The following is a 23,776-nucleotide window of genomic DNA, read 5'->3' as shown; positions in this document are numbered from 1 at the left end:
TGTTTGGTATTGTCGTGCGCTCTCACACACAAGCTCGGTGAAAAGGACTGCCTTATCAATGCTGGGGGCTAGGCGTTTGGACAGGGGTAAGGCGGTACTTTCACCTTGCTTGTATGTGGGGGCGCACACGGCTGTAGGGGCAGGTGGAAGTAGAGGAGTTGAATTGCTGTATCTAAAAATAGGGGCGCACGTAAAAGACCAACGAACCTGTTGACCTGTTCCCAATGGTCAATGCCCGCACGCTCTCCCATTGGCCGGGGTGCAGGAGCAGAGTTGACGCTCCCGATAAGGAACAGTTCCAATCCTGTACCGTCCGATTCGAATCTTTTTAGAACTCGTATCAAACCGTTCATTGGGAATACCCAAGATTCTCATTCGAATGAATCTGACAGTCATAATTTTATTCAGAAGGGCATATATAATCCAAGCAGCGTTGCCAGGTAGCAGAGACGAGAGAGAGAGATGAACAAGAAGAAGATATTCAAGTTAGCCAAAGGGTTCAGAGGGAGGGCGAAGAACTGTATAAGGATAGCGAGGGAGAGGGTGGAGAAAGCTTTGCAGTATTCTTACAGAGATCGACGCAACAAGAAGAGGGACATGCGCTCCCTTTGGATCGAAAGAATCAACGCTGGCACTCGTATTCATGGAGTAAGATTCTTAATTATAGTCAACTGGAAAACCCATAAAAAAGTTAAAAATTATGGTTTTTAATGGACTGGGTTTTGGGTTTTATAAAAGAATTTCTAATAACCCCAAAGAAAATGTTGTAGCTCTCTAACTCATCTTGTGCCTGCCTTGCTTTGTGGGTTCATCAAATTTCTTTCATTGAACTGGATGCATGTGAGATGTGGTAGAAGTAAGATTGAGATTCTGCCATCCCACTCTCAAAACTCTTGGTGTCATCTATCTTATTTCATTAGCTAAGTTGGGATTATTGGTATCTTAGTTGATAAAAAAATGATTTGGAATGATTGTCTAAGCTGTGGACTAGAGGCCATAGTTATCCAGGCACCTACGCCACCTAAAGCATTGGAGAGGTGCCAAGGCAATGAGGTGCTCGCTTAGGGATGGCCTAGGGCAAGTGTATGCCCATAGGCAATATATCAATGATAATTTTATATAATTATGCATGTATGTCACATAGAATCCATATCAATGCAATATGATATAATTATTGCTAGTAATAAGCTAATATGAGAAAATCAGCATATAATAAAAAAAGTATTGGATACAATATAAGCAAATTCATCGCGAACCAAAATAATAAATATAAATCAACGTAAACTTGTGAAGTATCAACAAGGAGTCCTGTCACCTTGGACCCAAGAAAGAGCCAGGACGTGTAGGTGACTCCTTGACAACTATGCTAGAGGCTCAACAGAGGAGATGACATCATTTGTGCTACTATCCCTGAAAAGGAACAAAACCTAAGCAGGAGACTTTAAACTCAGTTTCTAGTATCCTGTGCCTAATCCAACAAGTCAAGAGTTAAACTAAACCATGATTTGACATTTATTTGTAAGTTGTGACTGTCAGTTCTTTCTTCTCCTCCTCGACCTCTCTTTTTCTTTCTTTCTTTCTTCTTGTAAAGCTTGGTCATATGAAGAGATTGCCATTGTTGCTGATTGATCTATGGAACCCTTCATTGATTTCTCAAATGTCTATGGCATTTGTCCTAATCAATTTTGAAAGATTAGAAATTGATTTCACATGAGTAGTCCATCAGAACCTCAGTCGATTAAGTAATGGGGAACAGAATAGGAGAGGGGAAATCTGAGAAGAAATCAGATTAGCAGGGGAAAGAAGAAACCATGAGAGGAAGAAGAAGAAGAAGCAGTAGGGGGAGAAGAGGAGAAACCTTGAGAAGAAGAAGAAGTAGAAGGAGGGGGGGGGGGGGAGTGCACACACACACAGCCTTAGGCTTCAATTCATTCTTTCATTCCATAAATCTTTACAATCGATGGAGGCTATCTAAATAGCCTTACACTGATTACAAAAGGAAATTCTAAAATAAGAAAATTTTGACTGAAATAAGACTTCTAATTTATCTTCATAACTTGCTAACCAAGAAAGAAGCAAACTAGGAACTAACTAACAAACTCAATCTTTTGTCTAACAAATAAAAGAAACCAAAAAGGAAACTAGAATCTGCTTAACAATAATCCAAACAAAGGAAATAACTTGCATCCTAAGCAAACAAGTAAATAGAAACTAATATCTACTATCCTAACAACTATTGGCAGCATCTCTTCAAAGCCAACTGTCAATATTAGACCCCAAGGTACAGTTCACGTGAACAGTGCCTACATGAACAGTAACAACAATCTGGCTGGCTGAATGGTGGCTCACATTAGGGCTGGTTTATTGAACCAAAAGAACCAGAAAATTAGGATCAACTGGGCTGATGTCCTCATTAAGGGGGGGGGGTCCACCATATTTTGCCTGCATCAATTCTCCTGGAGTTCAGAAAAACTCGTCCACGAGTTTTGTAGAACGACAGAATCAAAATCGTGTGATTGACGCCAACTATCAGTGTTCAACTTGTATAAAACACACTAACCAAAAATCTTGGTTGAAGTAACCATGGGGAAGCAGATAATCAAATGGATCAATAATGTGACCAATAGTCACGATTTTTTGATGTTCATCTGCCAATGGAATTGCCTGGATCGAATTCTGATTGTTGAGTTTTAACTCAGCCTTCAACAATTCATGGTTTGCTTGAAGCGCTCTTATAGTTTCTTCATTTTATTGAATTATTCTGTCCAAGTCCAAGTCATTAGGATTCATTTGGGTAGTGGAGCTAAAGAGAAAAAAGAAGTGTGGTGTAACGGTGGGTGGGGGTTCAGCGGAAGTTGTTGTGGGGGTCGGAAGTGAGGGGAAGGGTGCTGTGGTAACAACAGGATTGTTTTTTTTTTTTTGTTAAATGTGGGAGTGAAGGATGGGGTTGAGAGATTCAGGAGATGCAGGGATAGGGTTTGCTGGGGGTGGGGTTGGGCTTGGTGGTATGGTTGCTGTTGAGGTTCAGTCACAACTGCAGCGAAGAGGAAATAGAAAAGAGAAGGACGAAGAATAGAATGAGGAAAAGTGAGACTGATGAAATAGCAGGGAAGAGAGACTGAGAGGATGAAGAATCAGAGAGAGAGAGGGGAAGAGATTCACCCGAGTTTGGGCTCTGATACTAGATAATGGGGAACAGAATAGGAGAGGGGAAATCTGAGAAGAAATCAGATTAGCAGGGGAAAGAAGAAACCATGAGAGGAAGAAGAAGAAGAAGCAGCAGGGGGAGAAAGAGGAGAAACCTTGAGAAGAAGAAGAAGTAGGAGGGGGGGGGGTGTGCACACACACACAGCCTTAGGCTTCAATTCATTCTTTCATTCCATAAATCTTTACAATCGATGGAGGCTATCTAAATAGCCTTACACTGTTTACAGAAGGAAATTCTAAAATAAGAAAATTCTAACTGAAATAAGACTTCTAGTTTATCTTCATAACTTGCTAACCAAGAAAGAATCAAACTAGGACTAACTAACAAACTCAATCTTTTGTCCAACAAATAAAAGAAACCAAAAAGGAAACAAAAATCTGCTTAACAATAATCCAAACAAAGGAAATAACTTGTTGCCTAAGAAAACAAGTAAATAGAAACCAATATCTAATATCCTAACAACTATTGGCAGCATCTCTTCAAAGCCAGCTGTCAATATTGGACCCCAAGGTACTGTTCACGTGAATAGTGGCTGCGTGAACAGTAACAACAATCTGGCTGGCTGAATGGTGGCCCAAATTGGGGCTGGTTTATTGAACCAAAAGAACCAATAAATCCAGATCAACTGGGCTGATGTCCTCATTAGGGAGGGGGTCCACCTTATGTTGCCTGCATCATTAAGTCTCATTAGTTAAGTATAACTATAAGACAGGAGCACTGCTTCTGATTTTTATGGCTTGTCAATGGGAAATTGTTTACATATGGTTTATTGATCATGTCATTAGTACCAACAGATGATACTGAGTAGAACCTTCTTGTTTCACGTTTATTCTAAAAACATTATTTTTATTTAAAAGCAGTAGAATAACGAAGTATCATTAATCACTCAAAGACAAGCACATAGTTTTTTAATATTGCTGCTGGCTGTTACTTCATGCTTCCTTTCATTGCTTGTTTTGATTGATGGGGGTGGTATTTGAATAATTCAAGTTCCTACATTTTCCTTTTAACTAAATGCACTAAAAAGTGTTCGATGTTCAACCAAGAAAAAAAAAGAAGGAATATTACTATGGGCTTCTCTAAGAAGTTTACTATCAACTTCCAGAAGAGACATGAGCTGACGAGACGAGTGTATCAGTACATCACAAGAAAGCAGCTTAGAAATGCATTGCAAACTAAGGGCAAATGCCTTTTCATAAAAGGTTACAGTTTCTGAAGCGAACAAAACAGTATGGAAAGTATAACTTCTTCCTCCCCCCCCCCCCCCCCCCCCCAAAAAAAAAAAAAAAAAAAAAAAAAACCACTTCCCTTACAATCTGGACATCCAAAAAGAGCATGGTAGATATTTCTAGTGAAACAAGTTTTACCTGCAGATTCCAACTTGAAGTCATTTGAAATGAGTGTGGAACTACAGATTAGGATAATGAGGAGTATGATAAGTGTGTATCTGAAAATATATCAGTGGCAGTGGTGAAAGAATCTGTATGTGAACAGTTACCTTATGAAAAGGTGCATACCCAGTGCACGAGGCTCCCGCCACTGCGGGGTCTGGGGAGGGTCACAATGTTCACAGCCATATCCAGTTAGCTTATGATGGACATATATTTCCAATTTTGTTGTTTCAGTGTTGGAGCAAGTTGGTTTCAGGGAGGGGTTTCATATATTGTGATTCTTGATGCAACTTCTATGCTGTTCATACTTCAAAGTAGGTTGGGAGGTCATGGAATTTGTTAATGAGATTCATCTTGATAATCTATTCAACTTCTCCTTCCATCTTATCTTGGTTGACTTTGTTTTAAATCACTGAATGGTCACCTCAGTTACTCATATTAGAGGTCAAAGAAGGGAAGGGTGGTTCTGCTGAGACCTATAGTGACAAGGTGATGCAGATTAAAACCTGAAGAAAAATAGGCCAAAACACTGTTCACGTGAACAGTGTCACAACCCTTTATTTTGGTTTGATGAGAATATTTCTTGAATAAATTGTGGGGGCAGATTAGTCTTTTAAGTATTAGTTATTCAAGTTCTTAAGTGAAGGGGCAATTTTGTCATTCTTCTAAAGCTAATAAGTTAGAACTGATGGGGACCACAGGCTGGAGATTTCGGCTGCAACAATTAAGTCAACCAACTGGGTCCCACAATGAAGATTTAGAAGATTTTATTATGTTTCTATTTATTTCCGTCCTAGTTAGAGTAGTTTCTAATTCTTAAGATTTAGTCAGAACTTAGTTTCTACTTTTGTCTTTTCTTGGGAAGCAAGTTTTTGCTCCTTTATAATTGTAAGGCTGCTCTCAGCCACCCGAAGATTTGAATGGTTGAATTAAAAAATTGCTTTGAAGCAAAAGATTCTCTTGTCCAATGGCTGTGACATGAAGGGCTGGGGGCCTGGCTGAGAGAGCCAAAATCCTAGGGCTGAGAGAGCTTGGCTGGTGAGAGCCGAATCTCCTTTTCCCCTTCTCTCTTCTTCTCCTATCCTCTACTACTTCGCTTATTTGATTCCCTACTGTTCCTGCTGTTGTGTGACTGCAATCAAGTGCTGCAACCTGCTACTACATCTGTGAAGATCTAGAGAGCATCCTAAAAAAACAACTGAATCTGCTGTTGCTGTCCAGAGGCAAAGAAGACCACTTTCCACGCTTGCGTCTGCATCAGTTTCTTAGTCTCTGCTGCTGTTTCGAAGATCCTAATCTCAGCACCCTTCCTCCCTACTAGGGTGAGATTTGCTGCTGTTACACACCATTAATAGATCCTTACCGTGTTGATCCTGGCTGCAATCGATCTCTCACTGGTTTCTCCCTGGTTCGAGATCGACTCTTGCATTATTTGGTATCAGAGCCATACAATGGCCAGCAGGGAGGATAGTGTTAGGGAGCTGAATAGGTTAATAGGTGACATGATTGATCTTAAGAAAGAAGTATTGAACACGAATTTTGATATTAATGAAAAGCTTTTTCTGCTCTTCTTCTCCATTGAAGATTTTTGTCTTGTGTTTGATCAAGGCTGGTGGGATTGGTGTTTGATCCAATAGACACCTTGCGGTGTGAAGCCCAGGTGGATCGTTTGAAGGAATCGGTGTTTGATCTGATTGACACATTGCGGTGGGAAGCCGGGTGGTTCGAATTGGTTATTTGTTTTCCCCATTGCTGTTTCATTCAACTTCTACTTCAGGTTTCTGTCAAAGATCCAATTTTTATTTCAAGTTACTGCAATTGCAAGCTGTTGCCGATCGTCCTCTACTACTGCAAGTAAGTTTGGAAGTACCTGCAACCCCATACTTCTTCTAATCCTCTACAGCCCAATCCTAAGTTTTCCCCCTTCTTGTTTTCAATTTCCCACAACCCTAAGTCACCCACAGACCAAACCAACCAACATCTCTGCCCCAAATTTGGATCAAATCTTCCCCTCCTCAGTTGGGAAACTCGATCTGAGTTTGATCGTCAAACTTCCTCACAAACCCTAGATTCCATCACTTCCATTAAAACCCCATAAGCCCTAATTTCTGCCCAGCCCATCCCAACCATCAGAACCTCGCCCAAAGCTGGCCTAGTGTTCCTTTCCATACTTGGAAAACTCGATCCATAGCTCACTCCTGAATTCCCCCATTAAACCCAAGAATCCCTCACTTTACACTTTCCAAAAACCCGAAACCCATAACCCTAACCTATTCCTATTCTAGTTTACACACTTCCGCTTATCAGAACATCTCAGGATCTTCACTGATAGACTCCCCTAAACTTGCCTAGCATAACCAATAGCACAAACTCTAACCCTAATTTTGGCCTAATCGGATCACCAGTTCAGATCAGATCCTAGTTTATTGGCTCCTAGTTGGTCTCCTACCAATATAGGACTATATTATCGAGTGCAGGTCCTAGGGTATTCAGCAAACCCTCTAAACAGGGACAGAATAGGGTGAGCAGGTCACAAGTTATCGGCAGGTCTGAAAATTAGAAAGTAGAATTTAGTGGATAAAAGCCAAACCAGCCATTGGAAGGGAACCAAACTCAAGTCGATTGGTGCTTGTATGGAGTAGAAGCACTGCTGAAAGTCTCACTTGATTCTGATGATTGAATTGGAAGATATGGCAGCGACACCAAAATAGAAGGTTAAGAGTTATCTCACAAACCAACACTTTGTTTGGGCTCCAATGAGGATCGAGGGGAGGCCTTGTGGAGTAGGTGATCTGCAGCAAATTTGGTGTAATTTTGATGGACAAAAGTGAAGTTATGAAGGGGGGATGAAAATAGAAGGTTTGTGAATATGGATGATTCTAGCCAATGGAATGGGGTAGAAGCGGGCATTGGTTCTATGCTTCAAAACCCAGCAGATTTCGATTGATGAAGGTGGAGATAGCGATAGTAGGCTATCTCAGCCTTGGGCCTTTCACCCACAGCTATCTCAGCTGTTGAAACAATGATCTTGGCTATCTCATCCTCTCATCCTCTCTCAGGACAATAAATTGCAAAATAGCAACATGATTCCATTCATTCAATTGTTGGAGGCCTCTAAAGGCATTACATTAATATAGAAGCCCAAAATAGAAACAATAAAAATAGAAAGTGCTTGCTACCAAGTAGCTTACAACAAAAATAGAAACTTTGTAGTTCCTATAACAAAAATAATAACAAACTGAAATTAGAAACTAATAAGGCTTTATAGAACCCAGCCTTTTAAACAAACATGAATACTAAAAATGAAAGAAACAAAATTAGAAACTACTAGATACCTAGACTTAATATAACTAAGAAACTAATACAAAAATGGAAACTAAGTAAATTGCAGCTTCTAATAGAATATTCCAACAACATCCAGCAGCTAATCTTCACACTAGCTGTCCATATCAGCCTCCAAATCACTGTTCATGTGAACAGTAACTCGGGTACTAACTTTTTATTTTTTTTTAATAAAAATTTCTGTCTTGGTCTCTTACCTTCTTCATGCTTCTCTCTGGGCTGGGGCTGTCTTAGGTGATGCTCCATCGGACCAACAAAAACTTGCCACATCATCAGACCTAGCTACCTCTCACAGCAGTCAAATCCCACAACCTTGTTGGGCTGGTTTTGGGGCTTGTTTCTGCGGGTACATATGGACTTGTGATCTACGTCAGATTGTGATGCCATGGAATCAGGGGTTTCTATTTTGTATTTCTTTTTTCCAGAAACAAATGTTTTGTGTTTTTTGTTTTTTTGAATGTCCAATTCATTCCATTGGTACATGGTGACTATTGTCTGATGCAAACAGATGTCTATTAATTAAATGCAATTTTTTGGGCCTAGTTGTTTCCCATATATGATTGTTTGAGGGTTGGAAAAATTACAGTTAATAGTCTCCGGTAAACTTCTTAGAGTCGACACCTCAAAGAGTCAACTTAGAATGTTGACAAAGATTATCCCATTGTGTCGCTGTAGTCTATACACTTTAGAGTTATAAAGATCGAATGAGGATCTGGATCCGTCCTCGGAATTGGTCTGGATCAGCCAGAATCAGGCCTGTTTGGGATTGGTCCTGGATCGGCCTTAGGAATTTTTTTTTATTATTTTTAATTAAAGGTTTTAAACAATATTCTGATGTTCCAGAGTTTTCCCCTTCTCGGCTCCTCCCCCCTTCCCTCTCCTGCTGCAAAGCCCACCGACTTCCTCCCCCTTCCTCCTCCCCCTCCCCCTCCCCCTCCCACTCCCACTCCCACTCCCACTCCCACTACTTTCTCTTCACCCCCCCTCTCCCTCTCCGTCTTCCTCTCCCCTTCCTCCCTAGCTCCCTGCCCCTGCAACCCCCCGGTCTCTCTGTTCCCCTCCCTTCTCTCTCCATCTCCTTCCCCTCCACTGCCCCTGCCCCTGCCCCTGCCCCTGCCCCTCCGTCCCCCTCCTCCTCCCAGAGTCCCACTGCAACACTCCTTTCTTTTTCTCTCTCCCCTCTTCCTCTCCTCCCCACCCCCCCTCTTCATCTCTGGCTCCGCCCTTGCCCTGCCTCAGCATGGGATCACCGGTGCCAGCATGTGGTCAGCTGCTGGAAAATCTTGAAGGCCTGTTGTCCCCAAGAGTCACCCCACCACGAGCCTCCCCCTCCCTCTTCTCTTCTTCTTCTCCTTTGGTTAGCTCTGTTCCCCCTGTCCTTTTTTTATTTTTGAAGTCACAAGGTGGTGACATGTGTGCTGCTGCATGTTGGTCATGTGTCCATCATGTTTGCTACATTGCATTGTAAGAGAATCGGTTGGATTGGCCCAGAAGACTCGATCCACCAGACACTGTTCTCGATTGACCTCAGCTGGTTCTGACCTGGATCAGCCAATCCAACCATTGTTCTTTCAATATATCAAGTTCTAGACTGGTTACTGTCCATGTTAATGTTTGCATTATCTATGTGATGAAATCTAGAAAATTAGGGAGAATGACTTGTGTCAATGTGACACATGCCAGCTTTATTTATAATGAAGAGTAGTAAATTCTAGAATGAGTACAAGACCAAAATACCCCTATTGACAATTATACCCTTGTACCCATATTACAACACTCCCCCTCAAGTTGGTGCATAGATGTCAATCATGCCCAATTTGCTAACAATAGGACTAAACAACTTAGAACTTAGGCCTTTGGTAAAAATATCCGCAAGCTGATCATCAGAGGGAACGAACGTAATGTACATCTGACCACTGTCAAGTTTCTCCTTAATGAAATGACGGTCTATCTCCACGTACTTTATTCGATCATGATGAACAGGGTTGTGAGCAATGCTGATTGCAGACTTACTGTCAGAGTTCAATCGCATAGGCAAATCAACCTTAATTCCAAGGTCTTGCAACAATCCTTGGAGCCAAAGAGCCTCACAAATACCTTGGGCCATAGCCCTAAACTCAGCCTTTGCATTGGAACGAGCAACAACTGTTTGCTTCTTGCTCCTCCAGGTAACAAGATTTCCTCCAACATAAGTACAGTAGCCAGAAGTAGAATGCCTATCATCAGGGGACCCAGCCCAATTTGCATCTGTACATGTTTCAACCTTCATGAGTCCATAAGGAGAAACCAAAATTTCTTTTCCAGGAGAAGCTTTCAAATATCTCAAAATTCTGTGGACAACATCCATATGTGTAGAGTAAGGGTCATGCATATACTGGCTTAGCAGACTTACTGCAAAGGCAATATCAGGACGAGTGTGGGACAAGTAAATCAGACGTCCTACCAGTCTCTGGTACTGCTCTCTATCAACAGGTTCCCTTTCTTTGGATCGAAGGTGACAATTAGACTCCACAGGAGTGTCAGTTGGCTTACATCCCAACATATCTGTATTAGATAATAAGTCCATGGTATACTTTCTTTGGGATAAAGAGATTCCTTTGTTAGAGTAGGCAACCTCAATTCCCAAAAAATACCTCAGCATACCCAGATCTTTGATCTCAAACTTTGTACCCAGAAATTTCTTCAAAGCATCAATCTCCTCCTGGCTGCTCCTTGTAATGACAATGTTATCAACATACACTATCAACATCGTCACATATTTGGTAGTCCTTTTAATAAAGAGTGTGTGATCTGCATTGCTTTGCTTGAACCCAATGGAGACCATAGCTTTGTGGAACCTACCAAACCATGCCCTAGGAGATTGCTTCAACCCATAAAGAGCTCGATTGAGCTTACACACCTTTCCCTGAGTCTTCTGAGAATCAAAACCTAGTGGAATATCCATGTAGACTTCTTCAGCCAATTCACCATACAAAAAAGCATTTTTTACATTAAACTGGAATAAGTTCCATCCTTGATTTACGGCATAAGACAGGAGGACCCTCACAGTATCATCTTAGCTACTGGAGCAAACGTAGCCAAATAATCAATCGCAAACGTCTGGGTAAAGCCTCTAGCAACTAGCCTGGCTTTATATCTCTCAATACTTCCATCAGCCTTGTGTTTGACCACAAATACCCATTTACACCCTACAGCTCTCTTTCCCAGTGGAAGCTGAACCAAATCCCACAAGTTATTTTTGCCAAGGGCTCTCATCTCTTCCTCCATACCTTCTTTCCAATCCGAATGTGCCACTGCCTCCTGCCAAGAGTTAGGAAGAGAAACAGAGGATAGGGAAGCAAGAAAGTTCTGGAAACTAGGAGACAATGAGTCATAAGAAACCACATTAGAAATCGGGTGATGAGTGCAACTACATTTACCTTTCCTAACAACAATAGGAAGGTCTAGAGTAGGATCATAAGGAGGAACAAATGGAAGCTTACCAGAGGGTTCAGAGTTAGTAGAACTTGACCGTTTCGGTCAATCTTATAAGAAAGATGGTAGTAGGCCAGTTCTAGTCGAGCTTTCTCTTCCTGTCATATATTCGAAGTGACCTATCTCCTTGAACCATTTTTCATTCTCTGGCTGAATGGTAGTTCCATTAGGCACCAGGAGACACAGGAATCTCCCCCTGAACAGGAGCCTCACTCTAGCTTTGCACGTGTTCCTAATTTGTAACCCCATCCTCAAGAACATCTTCTTCCCATGGGGAATCTATAGGAATTTGAAGGACCTCTTCCTGGTAAACGGACTCCCTCTAAAGAGGGACAGGGTAGAAAGGAACATCTTCCTGAAAAACAACATCCATGGAAACAAAAATTTTTCGAGTGGAAGGATGATAACACCTATATCCTTTTTTGGTAGCAGAGTAGCCCAAAAAAATACATCTAAGACCCCGAGGATCTAATTTTCCATGGACATGGTGATTACGAACAAAAGCAACACAGCCAAAGACTCCAAGAGGGATAGGAAAGGTAACACTACCAAGAAGAGTTTCGATATGACTATTATTATTGAGGACACGGGAAGGCATCCTATTTATGAGAAAGGCAGCAGTGGTAACAACATCCCCCAAAAACGAATAGGAACATTTATAGCAAACATAATGGACCTAGCAACCTCAAGAAGGTGTTGGTTTTACCTTTTGGCCATGCCATTTTGAGGTGGAGTATCAACACAGGATGTTTGATGGATAATCCCATGGGCAGAAAAATAGGACTGAAATGTCCCAACCGAGTACTCAGTGCCATTATCAGACCGAAGAATTCTGATTTTAGCATGAAACTGAGTGGAAACCATATGGTGAAAATGCTGGAAAATAGAAAATACATCACTCTTCTGTTGCATTAAATTAACCCAAGTTGTATGACTAAAACAATCAATAAAAGTCACAAACCATCGATAAACAGAAGAAGATACCACACGGACAGGGCCCCACACATCAGAGTGAATTAGTCTAAAAGGAACCATACTACGATTATCTGACATAGGATAAGTATTTCGAGTTTGCTTTGCAAGAATGCAAGCATCACAATGAAAATTATTCAAATTACATAACTTAGTAAAACTAGGAAATAAACTAGAAAGAGTTCTTGTTGAATAATGTAAACCAGAATACCGTGAGGGTATTATGGTCTTTTGGGTGCTTTATTATTATGTTTTATAGTTGTTTATGTACTGCCTAGCTGTATCGGCTAGGCAGGGGTATTTTGGTCATGTAATTTCATATTCCAGCATTATAAATAAAGGTGCCTGGGTGATCACAATTGATCATTCAAGCTTTCTCAGTTCTAGTTTTAGTATTCTAGTTCTGAACATGGTATCAGAGCTAGGGTTTTAAGACCTGCTCGATTGTTCAAAAAAACCCTTTTCCCTTGATTCCTCTCCTCTCTCCCTTCTCCTCTCCCTTCTCCCTTCTCTCTTCTCTTCCTTTGATCCATTCAACCCTTTTTAGGGCAGCACCCATGAGGTGATCCATCTATGGTTAGAGTGCTGCCCTCCATCTCACCTCAATTTTAAAACCTAATTCAGATCGATAGCTGCTGCCATTATCTCTCTCTGCGATTCAGGATTGCTTCAGTTTTTTTTTGGAGATCGATCTCATAACAGTTGGGAGATCGATTGGTTTCTTTGGAGCATCAATGCAGGCCTACGACAGCATCTATCCTCTCCGATTTCACATTGATTGAAGACCCCACAGTTGCAGCCTCTTTCCCCTTCTTATCGATCTCAACTGTCAGGGTTTTGCAAAACCCTGACACTTTATCGATTTGGTTCTTCTAGGCTGCTGTTTGGGAAGATTTTTTGAGGGATTATTCCCTGGTTATATTGCTGTACTCAACTCTGTTTCAGCCTTGAATTCCTGCGGTTTTTTGAAGATCAGAATTCTGTCCAATTTCAGATCGACTACTACAGAATTTTTGGAAATTCAGTTTGTTTTCAAAAAACTCGAATTTTACCTTGCTGCATTATGGGTGACTCAGAGGTTACATCACTGCACTCTTGGAGGAGATCGGACTAGGATTGATTTCACTGCCCTATGCTACTTGCCATAAAACTAGATGGTACCAATTATCTGATTTGGGCCAGATCCTTATCCCTCACTGTGGCTGGCAGGGGACTCACTGGCCACCTTACTAGTATCACCAAACAGCCCACTGAAGAAGGGGTTGCCCGCACTAAATGGGCAGCCAATGATGCGATGGTGATGTCTTTTGTTCTGAATTCTATGACCACTGACATTTCTAGTCAGTACCTTCTCCTTGACACTGCGACTCAGATATGGACTGCTGTCAAGGGTACTTATGGTCGTTCAAGGGGTGCTGCTCAGATTTATGAGATCCGAAAGACTCTTCAAAACACTACCCAGAAAGAGATGACACTCACCAAGTACTATGCTGCCCTCAAGTGCTTATGGCAGCAATTGGATCACTATGCTCGATTCCTGCCTACTACTGCTGCAGATATTACAGCCTACCACACTTATGTGGATCAGTTTCGAGTCTATGACTTCCTGGCTGGACTTAATGATGATTATGACCCTATTCAGGTGCAGGTTCTTGGCCGGGTTCCTTTTCCCACTTTGGAGGAAACATTTTCATATGTTTACAGTGAAGAGACAAGGAGGGCTGCTATGATGATTACTCCTAAGGTTGACAGATCAGCTTTACAGACTACTGGTTCCATCACTGCTGACACTTCTGCTGATAATGTTGCTGCTACTGCTGCTAGTAAAGAGCCTGTGAAGTGTGATCATTGCCACAAACCATATCACACTAAGGCTCAGTGTTGGAAGCTTCATGGAAAGCCTGCTGATTTTGAGAGCAAACGTTGTGCTAAATCTAAAAACAAGGCCAATCACACTGAAAGTGTAGCTTCAGCTCCCACTACTGACATTGGTTTCTCCCAGGAAGAACTTCAAGCTCTCCGGCGTCTGTTGAACACATCTGCTGCCCCCACTACATCTATTGCCAATTCAAGTTCCTTCTTTGCCCATACAAGTATTTCTTTTGCTGGTCATTATGCATCAGTAGTCTCTACTCCTTGGATCATAGACTCTGGAGCTACTGATCACATGACAGGTTCCTCTAGTCTTTTTAATACCTACTTCCCTGCTTCTGGTAAAGACAAAGTAAAAATTGATGATGGGTCCCTCTCCTCCTTATTTGGGCAGGGCTCCATTGGTTGTTCTCCTTCATTGACTTTATCTTCTGTGTTACATATTCCCAAGTTTACTACTAACCTTCTCTCCATTAGTAGTATCACTAAATCTTTAAACTGCAAAGTGACATTCTTTCCTACTAATTGTGTTTTTCAGGAATTGGACTCGGGGAAGACGATTGGATCGGGTAAAGTGTATGGCGGATTGTACTTGCTTGATGGAGATCCTGCATCTACACAGGCTTTACCTTCTAGGCTTTGTTCACCAGCATCTTTTTCCTTTGAATTACACTTATGGCACTCTAGACTAGGACATCCACCTTTAGGAACCTTATCTACTTTATTTCCCGCATTAGGCAAAACTTATAATAAAGAAGACTTTTTTTGTGAGCCTTGTGTCTTGGCCAAACAGACATATTCCAACTATCCTATTTCTAATAAAAGGTCATCTTCTTTATTTCATGTTGTTCATTTTGATGTGTGGGGTCCTAGTAGAAAAGTTGCTCTTTCGGGTCATCGGTGGTATGTCACCTTTATTGATTGCTATTCTAGGTTTACTTGGGTTTATCTGATGCACAACAAAAGTGAGGTTTTCTCATGTTTTCAGCACTTTCACTAGCTGGTTCAAACTCAATTTCATACCACTATTCAAATTTTATAGAGTGATAATGGGCGAGAGTATATGGAAGGTCAGTTCCAAAAATACCTGGCTGCCCATAGGATCCTCCATCAGACCAGCTGTGTTGATACTCCAGCCCAAAATGGTGTGGCTAAGAGGAAGAACCGCTACCTCTTAGAGGTCGCTCGTGCCCTTTTGTTTGCCCGGAACGTCCACTCAGTTCATTGGGGGGATGCTGTTCTCACTGCCGCCTATTTAATTAATAGGCTGCCCAGTCGGGTCCTTTACTCTAGACCCCCTGTTGAGCTACTACTTGGCTCTTCCTCCTTTATTGTTCCCCCTAAGGTGTTTGGCTGCGTGTGCTATGCCCGGGATACCAGGTCCCCGGGCAAGCTTGAACCCCGCAGTCTTCGGTGCATTTTCTTGGGGTACTCTGCCACTCAGAAGGGGTATAAATGCTATCACCCTCCATCCCGCCGGACTTTTGTCAGCATGGATGTTGTGTATCATGAGCGTCTCTCCTACTATGTGTCCCCAGCTCTTCAGGGGGAGAGTGTTAGCGAAGATGTGTTGACTGTTGAGCATCCTCCTCCACTCCAGTCTGTCTATAATGAGTCTGTTCAGCCTACTTCTGGTCCTCCCCCTGAGTCAGGGGGAGAAGTTCTTGTTCAGGGGGAGCAGACCACTTCAGTCCAGACTGAGGTTCCTGTTCAGGGGGAGCAGACCTCTCAAGCCCAAACTCCTGTCCAGAGGACCATTAGGGAATTTTAGAGGAGGATTGATGCTAGCATTATGAAGACCTATGGAAGGAGACATAATCAGGTTCAATCCACTGTTGCTCCTGTACCCATCCAATTGCCGAACCTGGATCCAGAACCTGCCTCTCCACCTGGTAATGTTCCTTCTCCTGACTTGCCTATTGCCCTTCGCAAAGGTATCAGGACTTGTACTCAGCATCCTATATCTCATGTTATCTCTTATGACTCCCTTTCCCGATCATTTCGTGCTTTTGTTACTTCTCTTTCTTCTGTTCGTGTTCCTAATAATTGGCAGGAAGTTTTATCAGATGGAAAGTGAAAGGCAGCCATAATGGAAGAAATGGAAGCCTTGAAAAAAAATAACACATGAGAGCTTGTTGTTCTTCCACCTGGGAAGAAAATCGTTGGATGTAAATGGGTTTTTGTGGTGAAACAGAAGGTGGATGGCACCGTGGATAGATATAAGGCATGGCTCGTTGCCAAGGGTTTTACTCAGACATACGGCATAGACTACCAGGAGACCTTTGCACCTGTTGTAAAGTTGAATACAGTTCGTGTGTTGTTATCTTGTGCAATCAACCTTGGTTGGGAGTTGCTTCTGATTAGATGTTAAAAATGCCTTCTGAATGGAGCACTTTGGAGGAGGAGGTATACATGGACATTCCACCAGGTTCTCTTGTGAGCGTAATAGAGGAAAAGTATGCAAGTGAAGCGTGCGGCTGTATGGGCTAAACGATCACCCCGGGCTTGGTTTGGTCGATTCCACAAGGCCATGATTTCTGTGGGCTATAAGCAAAGTAATGCTGATCACACACTCTTCATTAAGAGGGTTGGTGAAAAACTCACTGTTCTTATAGTCTACGTTGATGATATAGTGGTTACTGGCAATGATGGTGATGAGATCAGACAGTTGAAGACCTTCCTTGGCCAGGAATTTGAGATTAAAGATCTAGGCAAATTAAGATACTTTCTTGGGATTGAAGTGGCCAGATCTGCAAAAGGCATATTTCTCTCCCAAAGAAAGTATGTCCTAGATTTGTTGGCTGAAACCGGTTTGCTAGGCTGCCACCCTTTGGATACTCCTATGGATCCTACTGTTCGGCTCAAGGAAAATGGTGGTGAGCCTGTTGATAAAGGCCGGTACCAAAGACTTGTAGGGAAGCTGATTTAGCTTTCACACACTCGTCCAGACATTGCTGTTGCTGTAAGTGCAGTGAGTCAATTTATGCATGATCCCTACACTTCTCATATGGAGGCTGTTCTTCGTATTCTACATTATTTGAAGTCAGCTCCTGGAAAGGGCATTCTTTTGTCCTCACATGGTCACCTACGGGTAGAGGCATACACCGATGCTGATTGGGCTGGTTCAGCAAATCGGAAGTCCATTTCTGGATATTGTTCTTTTGTAGGTGGAAATTTTGTTACCTGGCGTAGCAAGAAGCAGAATGTAGTTGCTCGTTCTAGTGCCGAAGCTGAATTCAGAGCTATGGCACAAGGAATTTGTGAGTTACTTTGGCTTAAAGGGCTGCTACAAGACTTGGGTCTCCCTATTTGCCTTCCTATGATGCTGTACTACGATAACAAGGCTGCAATCAGTATAGCACACAACCCGATGCAGCATGACCGTACCAAACATGTTGAGGTGGATAGGCATTTCATCAAGGAGAAATTAGAAGATGGGCAGATTTGTATTCCCTTTGTGACTTTTTCGGATCAGCTTGCTGATATCTTCACTAAGGGTATGCCTGGAAAATTATTTCACCCTAATCTAGTCAAGTTGGGCATGATCGACATATTTGCTCCAACTTAAGGGGGAGTGTTGAATAATGTAAACCAGAATACCGTGGGGGTATTCTGGTCTTTTGGGTGCTTTATTATTATGTTTTATAGTTGTTTATGTATTGCCTAGCTGTATCGGCTAGGCAGGGGTATTTTGGTCATGTAATTTCATATTCCAACATTATAAATAAAGGTGCCTGGGTGATCACAATTGATCATTCAAGCTTTCTCAGTTCTGGTTTTAGTATTCTAGTTCTGAACAGGTCTTAAGGGTGGGTGCCCACACGACGGTGCCAAGTATACAAATCAGCAAGGGCTTTCGATGCTGATCCTGGGAGAGAAGCCACGGTAGATAACGCAATAGGGGGCTGCTCTAACAGGTACATGCCACCTTCCATCTTACCATATGCAATCATACTGCCCGTTTCCAAGTCCTGAAATACACAGTGAGAAGGAAAGAAAATCACATTACAATTGAGCTCACGTGTAATACTAATGGATAATAGATTAGTTGAAAAATTGGGAACATGGAGAACAGAAGATAATGAAAGGGAAGGGGAACAATGAACAACACCTTTGCCCGATATGGGGGAAAAAGAGCCATTAGCAACCCGGACTTTATGGTTACCAACTAATGGAAAATACTGGGAAAATTTTTTAGGAGAACTCGTCATGTAATCTGTCACACCCCGGCCCGGTTATTAAGGGCCAAGTGTGGCGGGATGTCTCTGACATCCAACCAATCCCCAAGGATCACAAGTGCAGTACCCTATTCACGATCATTGCTCGCGATCTGATGTCGAGAGGCAGGCGGAAACAATTTAATTAATAGAGATAACATCATTAGTAAGAGAAGTCTAAATGATATTTCATTTATATAAATGATAAGGCTTGTGATACAACTATACAGTTCTCAAAAGGTAGCACAAGCAAAAGTATACAAAAAACTATTCTATAAATATATAAAGCATTTATAAAGCGTAAAAGAGTGGAGAGGTAGCCTGGACTATCGAGGCAAGATCGAGAGGTTGCCCAATCATCGCGTGCATGAAGTATCGTGCGCCAACTCGGCGCCGCAAATCCAACATTAGAAGTAACTAAATCACTTGAAAAATAAGGATATCCATAGGTGAGCTCTCAACCGAGCCCGATGAGGGGGTCTGACAAGCATACAAACACAATAAATCCACGATGCATGGCAAAAACTAACATGTTCCTAAAGATAAATACTAAGTCTCATGGGTATAAGTACTACTACTAGTGGTAGATGTAACCTGGTCCCTGGAACTAACCCTTTGGTCACCCGAGCGAAACCATTCTACCACGGTGAGGACCCGCGGCCCGGAACTAACACATCGGACCCCGACACCCCAAACAGACCAACCCCTGCTGCTTATTCCCATAAGCGGAATTAGGGACCCGCTAACACGGGGCCGAAGATGGCATCCTGGAACTAACACATCGGTCTACCCGCACGGGTCGGGCTCCAACACCTTTCCCCCCTGTTGGTAAGGGGCGATCGGGTAATGAATATCAACCTAGTGCGATAAGTAGCTAAACATGATGAAGGCAAGACGATCTGAATTATAATTTACCGAATTCATCATCATAAATTCACATCATGATTAATTGAAGGTGGGTCGATCTATTTTGGGTGTTCATTTTATAAATAGTTAGTTAATTTAGGAATTTCTTCAATTAAACCTAAATTAGCTAGGTTAGGGTTTACTATACAAGTAATAGCTTGACATTGAAGGTTTGATTAGAGTTTAACACTCAATTTCAGGATCCGATTGGGCTGAAATAGTTAAAGGCTGATCTCACAAAATCTAATTATTACTTAAGCTTTGAAGCTTTAATGGAGTCCAGCCATCTTAGGTGTATTTAGACTAAAAATAAACTAAACTTAGAGGAGAAGGAGAAGGATCGTGAGGGTTCTCGGGGCTTGCAGTTAGAGGCGAAGCAGTCTTTGAGAGCACTAATGGAGATTCGAGTTCGAGGTTCGGTTGTGGGAGGTAAGCCTTGGCGACCTTGTTCTCTCTTCTTCTCTTCTCTTTCCCTTTTCTTTCTTCCTTCTCAAGTGGAGCAATTTTTCAGCTTCTCTAACTTTGTAATGTGTTTTGTAAATAGTATATGAGAAGTTATATAGATATAGGATACTTAACCACTAAGGGCGAATGGTCATTTGGTTATAAATTATTTCTAAAATTGATTCTTTTGTATTTATTACCTTATTCCGGGGCTCTGAGAATGATGTCACGCGACATCGAGATGATCCGGGATACGGAGTAAGCGGGAATTACATTCCCCACTCGGGAAGCTGAGTCCTGATGCAATTTTACTAAAATACCCTTCTAACTCTATTTGGTTGTTAGCAAAACGTTATATAAATATATTTTAAATTATACTTACATTAAGTTTAATTAAGTAAGTCTGCCGTGAAGGCGAAAGAGAGAGAGCAGGCTTGTAGCCATCGATCAAACATGCTGCAAGCTTATGTGTTGTCTTCCGCTAGACACCTCGGACTCATTTAAAGGCGCAGTGGTTGGCTGATCGGAATGCCTTTACAGGGCGAGTCGTGAGATGCTTAGAGTACGCCCCGAATTTATTAATCAGGACGGCCCACAACTTGGAGGCTAGTATGTTAGCAAAGTTGAACCCGAACTTGAAATCACCACAGTTCGAAAAGTTGAAATTTATTATGAAATTTGACCGGGTTTCATTATGTCATCGTGGCTCAGTCGATTATCGAAAAAGATTTGTGGAGGAGGCTATGACCTGAAAAATGAAATACACGTGGAAGAAGCCCCATCGGAGGAAGGTGCGGTGTGGCGGAAGCAATTGGCGTGGGCGAAGGTGCTGAAGTAGTAGATTCCAGCCTTGACATCAAACTCCGCAGGTGACTCATCTCACTGGTCGAGAGTGGTGTACTAGAGGAAGCATCCTCAGAAATCGATTGGTGGGCAGCACTACCTCCAGTTGTTGACGGACCACGCCCACGAGGCTCAGGTGGACGACCATGGAGTTTCCAGCAACGATCCTTGGTATGGTGTTCCTTCCCACAGTAGTCACACTTCACAAGAACGTGACCAGTAGAGGCAGCAGGACCACGATGTTGGACCCCAGATGAGCCAGCAGAAGCAGAAGAAGTCATAGTCCCTTTGGAGGGAGCAGTATATAGGGCAGCACACTCCACAGGTGGAGGGTGCACCATAGCATCATGTCGGCTTTCTTCAGAGGCCACAATTGCATCAGCCTATGCAAGGTAGGAAAGGGATCCTTATTCAAGACATGAGCACGGATGGGATCATACTCCATATTCAGCCCCGCCAAAAAATCATACACCCAAAGCTTTTCTTCCCATTGGCGATAGGCAATAGTGTCAGCCCAACAGGTTGCAGTAAACTTCCCATAAAGATCCAGGGTCTGCCAGATACCTCGCATAGCATTATAGTACTGGCTAAGAGTGCGATCTTTCTGTTCCATCTTATGAATCTTCCGGCGGAGTTCATAGCATTGGGCAACATTACCAACCTTAGAATAGGTTTCTTTGGCAACACTCCAGACATAGGCAGTAGTCTCTAACAGAAGGTAACTCTGGGAATAGACTGATTAATCAAACTGAGAAGAAAAGACATTACAAGGCACTCATCGAGATCCCATTTATCTTGGGCCTTCCCTGTAGTAGTTGGACGAACAGAGGTGCTCGTTAGATGGCCTTTCAAACCACGGGAACCAACAACAAGCGAAACAGACCTTGACCACATGAGGTAATTGTTGCCATCAAGTTTAACAGAGTTAGTCTGGAAGGTAGGGAAATCCTTCTCACGGTGCACAGAGGACCCTCCTTGTCCAGAAGAAATGGCAGAATTTTCATCGTCTGACATGGCTGCAGAGACAGGAAAAAATAATCACAAGGCTTCATGCAGAGAAGCAGAACATAAAAAAATCTCCAAAATAAGCGGGAGATTTAGTACATAGTGGATGGGAAAAAAGGCCCTTGGTGGGATACACTCACCACCAAGGGAGGCCGAAAGAGAGAGCCATGGAAGGAAAAAACCCTGCGGCTTTGGCTGTAGAGGTGGAGAAAAGTGGGAAAAAAAAACGAGAAAAAAAAGTGGAGGGAGGTGGGGCTGTAGTCTCGCGAGAAGAGAGAGAGAGGGACGCGAGAAGGGAGAGAGGAGGCGGAAGGGGTGGTGGTGGCGGAAAAAGTGGAAGGCGGAAGTGGTGGTGGTAATGGTGCTGCTACGGTGCTGGTGCTGGTGCTGCAATTGGGTGGAAGGTGGCTGCTGTTTTTCGAATCTCAAACATAACCCGAAACCGTAGGTTGATTTCCCTTTGATCTGGATACCATGATGAAATCTAGAAAATTAGGGAGAATGATTTGTGTCAAAGTGACACAGGCCAACTTTATTTATAATGAAGAATAGAAAATTCTAGAATGAGTACAAGACCAAAATACCCCTATTGACAATTATACCCTTGTACCCATATTACAACACTATGTATCAGCCTTATCTAGTTCACGATACGATGTTTAAGGTTTTTAAGTATGACTTACTATTGTTTTTGTTATGTGTTTCCTTTAGGCTACGTTTGGTTGGAAGGGGAATTATAGGGAAGGGTAGGGAAGAGAAGGGAAGGGAAGGGAAATTTTTTAAACCAAAAAGAGAAACTTTTATAATCATTACCCCATGTGATTGTATAAATTACTTAAGTTTCTTACCATATTTAGCAATGATACATTTTACATGTATTTTTTATTTTACTTTTTAAACCAAAGCGAAATGGATGCAAAGTAAAGTGAGATTTAATGACCAAACATGGTATGATTTGGAGTTAGTAATATAGTCACATGGGGTAATGGTTACAAAAGTTTCTTTTTTAAGTATAAAAATTTCACTTCCCTTCCCTTTATGTTCCCTTGCAACCAAGCAAAGCCTTAATATTTTAAAATTTCATTTACTTTTCCTCAATTTATTTATATATTTACTGTGTCAGGTAAACTATGGTAACTTTATGCATGGGCTGATGGAGGAGAACATCCAATTAAACAGGAAAGTACTATCAGAGATCTCGATGCATGAGCCATATAGCTTCAAGGCCCTTGTAGACATCTCAAGGAATGCATTCCCTGGAAACAAGAAGGTGGAACTTCCTCCCAAAAAGGAAGGCCTTGCGATTCTTGTTTAACTGTCCAGTATGATAACACTCCTAGTTCAATGCGAGAGGCCGTATGGAACTGAAAAGCTCAGAAAAATCTTTGATAAGTTTCTTTACCTTTGTAGAGATGCTCTGCTTTGCGGATTTCTTTATCCCAATTGTAAATTAACGCATCTTCAGGAGGTTGAGGGGAGAACATAGATATCATGCAGTGACAAATTTCTGGAAAAAGATTTCTAAGATAACTATGACATGATTACCAAGGAGGACCAATTTGCTTTCAGGGTTTAATGTTCTTTTGTATTTGCTTAGCTAGTGTTTTTCTTGAATGAAAATTAATGTACATGCTTTCTTTTTGGTGCTAATCTATATTTTAGGAGGTGTGAACTTTTGTTTTGTTTTTTTTTTCCTGATGGAAATGGAAACTAAAATAGATCAAGGAAGAAGAAACCTATTTTTCATCCTGAGATATATATATTGTTCTTGCTTAGTGATTCTAGCTTGAGTAGCTTACCTGGTTCAAAAAAATGCAAAGTTTAACCTTTATAACGGGATAGAAAACAACTCCAAAGGCGGGCTCGATCTAGTTCCTTGCATAAGCCATGTCATTAGATTAGTACCACCATTCCAGATCTCCCTGCTCCCTTGACCATCGCAAGCCCTGCGAAAGTCCTCTGGCTTCCAACACTTGAGCATTCTCTGAAAAACAATGATCCATATTAGCAAACAGAAATTGAGAGTTTAATAGCAAAACAGAAACCCATCTAGCTTCTTTGGTATCCACAGATGATAGTGCTTGGTTTTCAACTATTCATAC

The 23,776-nt window shown here is 42.0% G+C and overlaps 1 protein-coding gene across 1 annotated transcript; it reads left to right on the top strand.

Moving 5' to 3' along the window:
• The first annotated feature begins 451 nt into the window (after positions 1 to 451).
• On the top strand, positions 452 to 23,078 carry LOC122647628 (50S ribosomal protein L20-like). Its single transcript, XM_043840981.1, has 2 exons — positions 452 to 648; positions 22,798 to 23,078. The coding sequence occupies exons 1-2, from the start codon at positions 463 to 465 to the stop codon at positions 22,987 to 22,989; spliced, it is 378 nt and encodes a 125-aa protein (XP_043696916.1). The 5' UTR covers positions 452 to 462; the 3' UTR covers positions 22,990 to 23,078.
• The last annotated feature ends 698 nt before the right edge of the window (positions 23,079 to 23,776 follow it).

The sequence above is a fragment of the Telopea speciosissima genome, unplaced genomic scaffold, assembly GCF_018873765.1.
Source record: "Telopea speciosissima isolate NSW1024214 ecotype Mountain lineage unplaced genomic scaffold, Tspe_v1 Tspe_v1.0097, whole genome shotgun sequence".
NCBI classification, from domain to species: domain Eukaryota; kingdom Viridiplantae; phylum Streptophyta; class Magnoliopsida; order Proteales; family Proteaceae; genus Telopea; species Telopea speciosissima.
The sequence above is the reverse complement of the archived record's forward strand: the minus strand, read 5'-3'. Positions and strand labels throughout refer to the sequence as shown.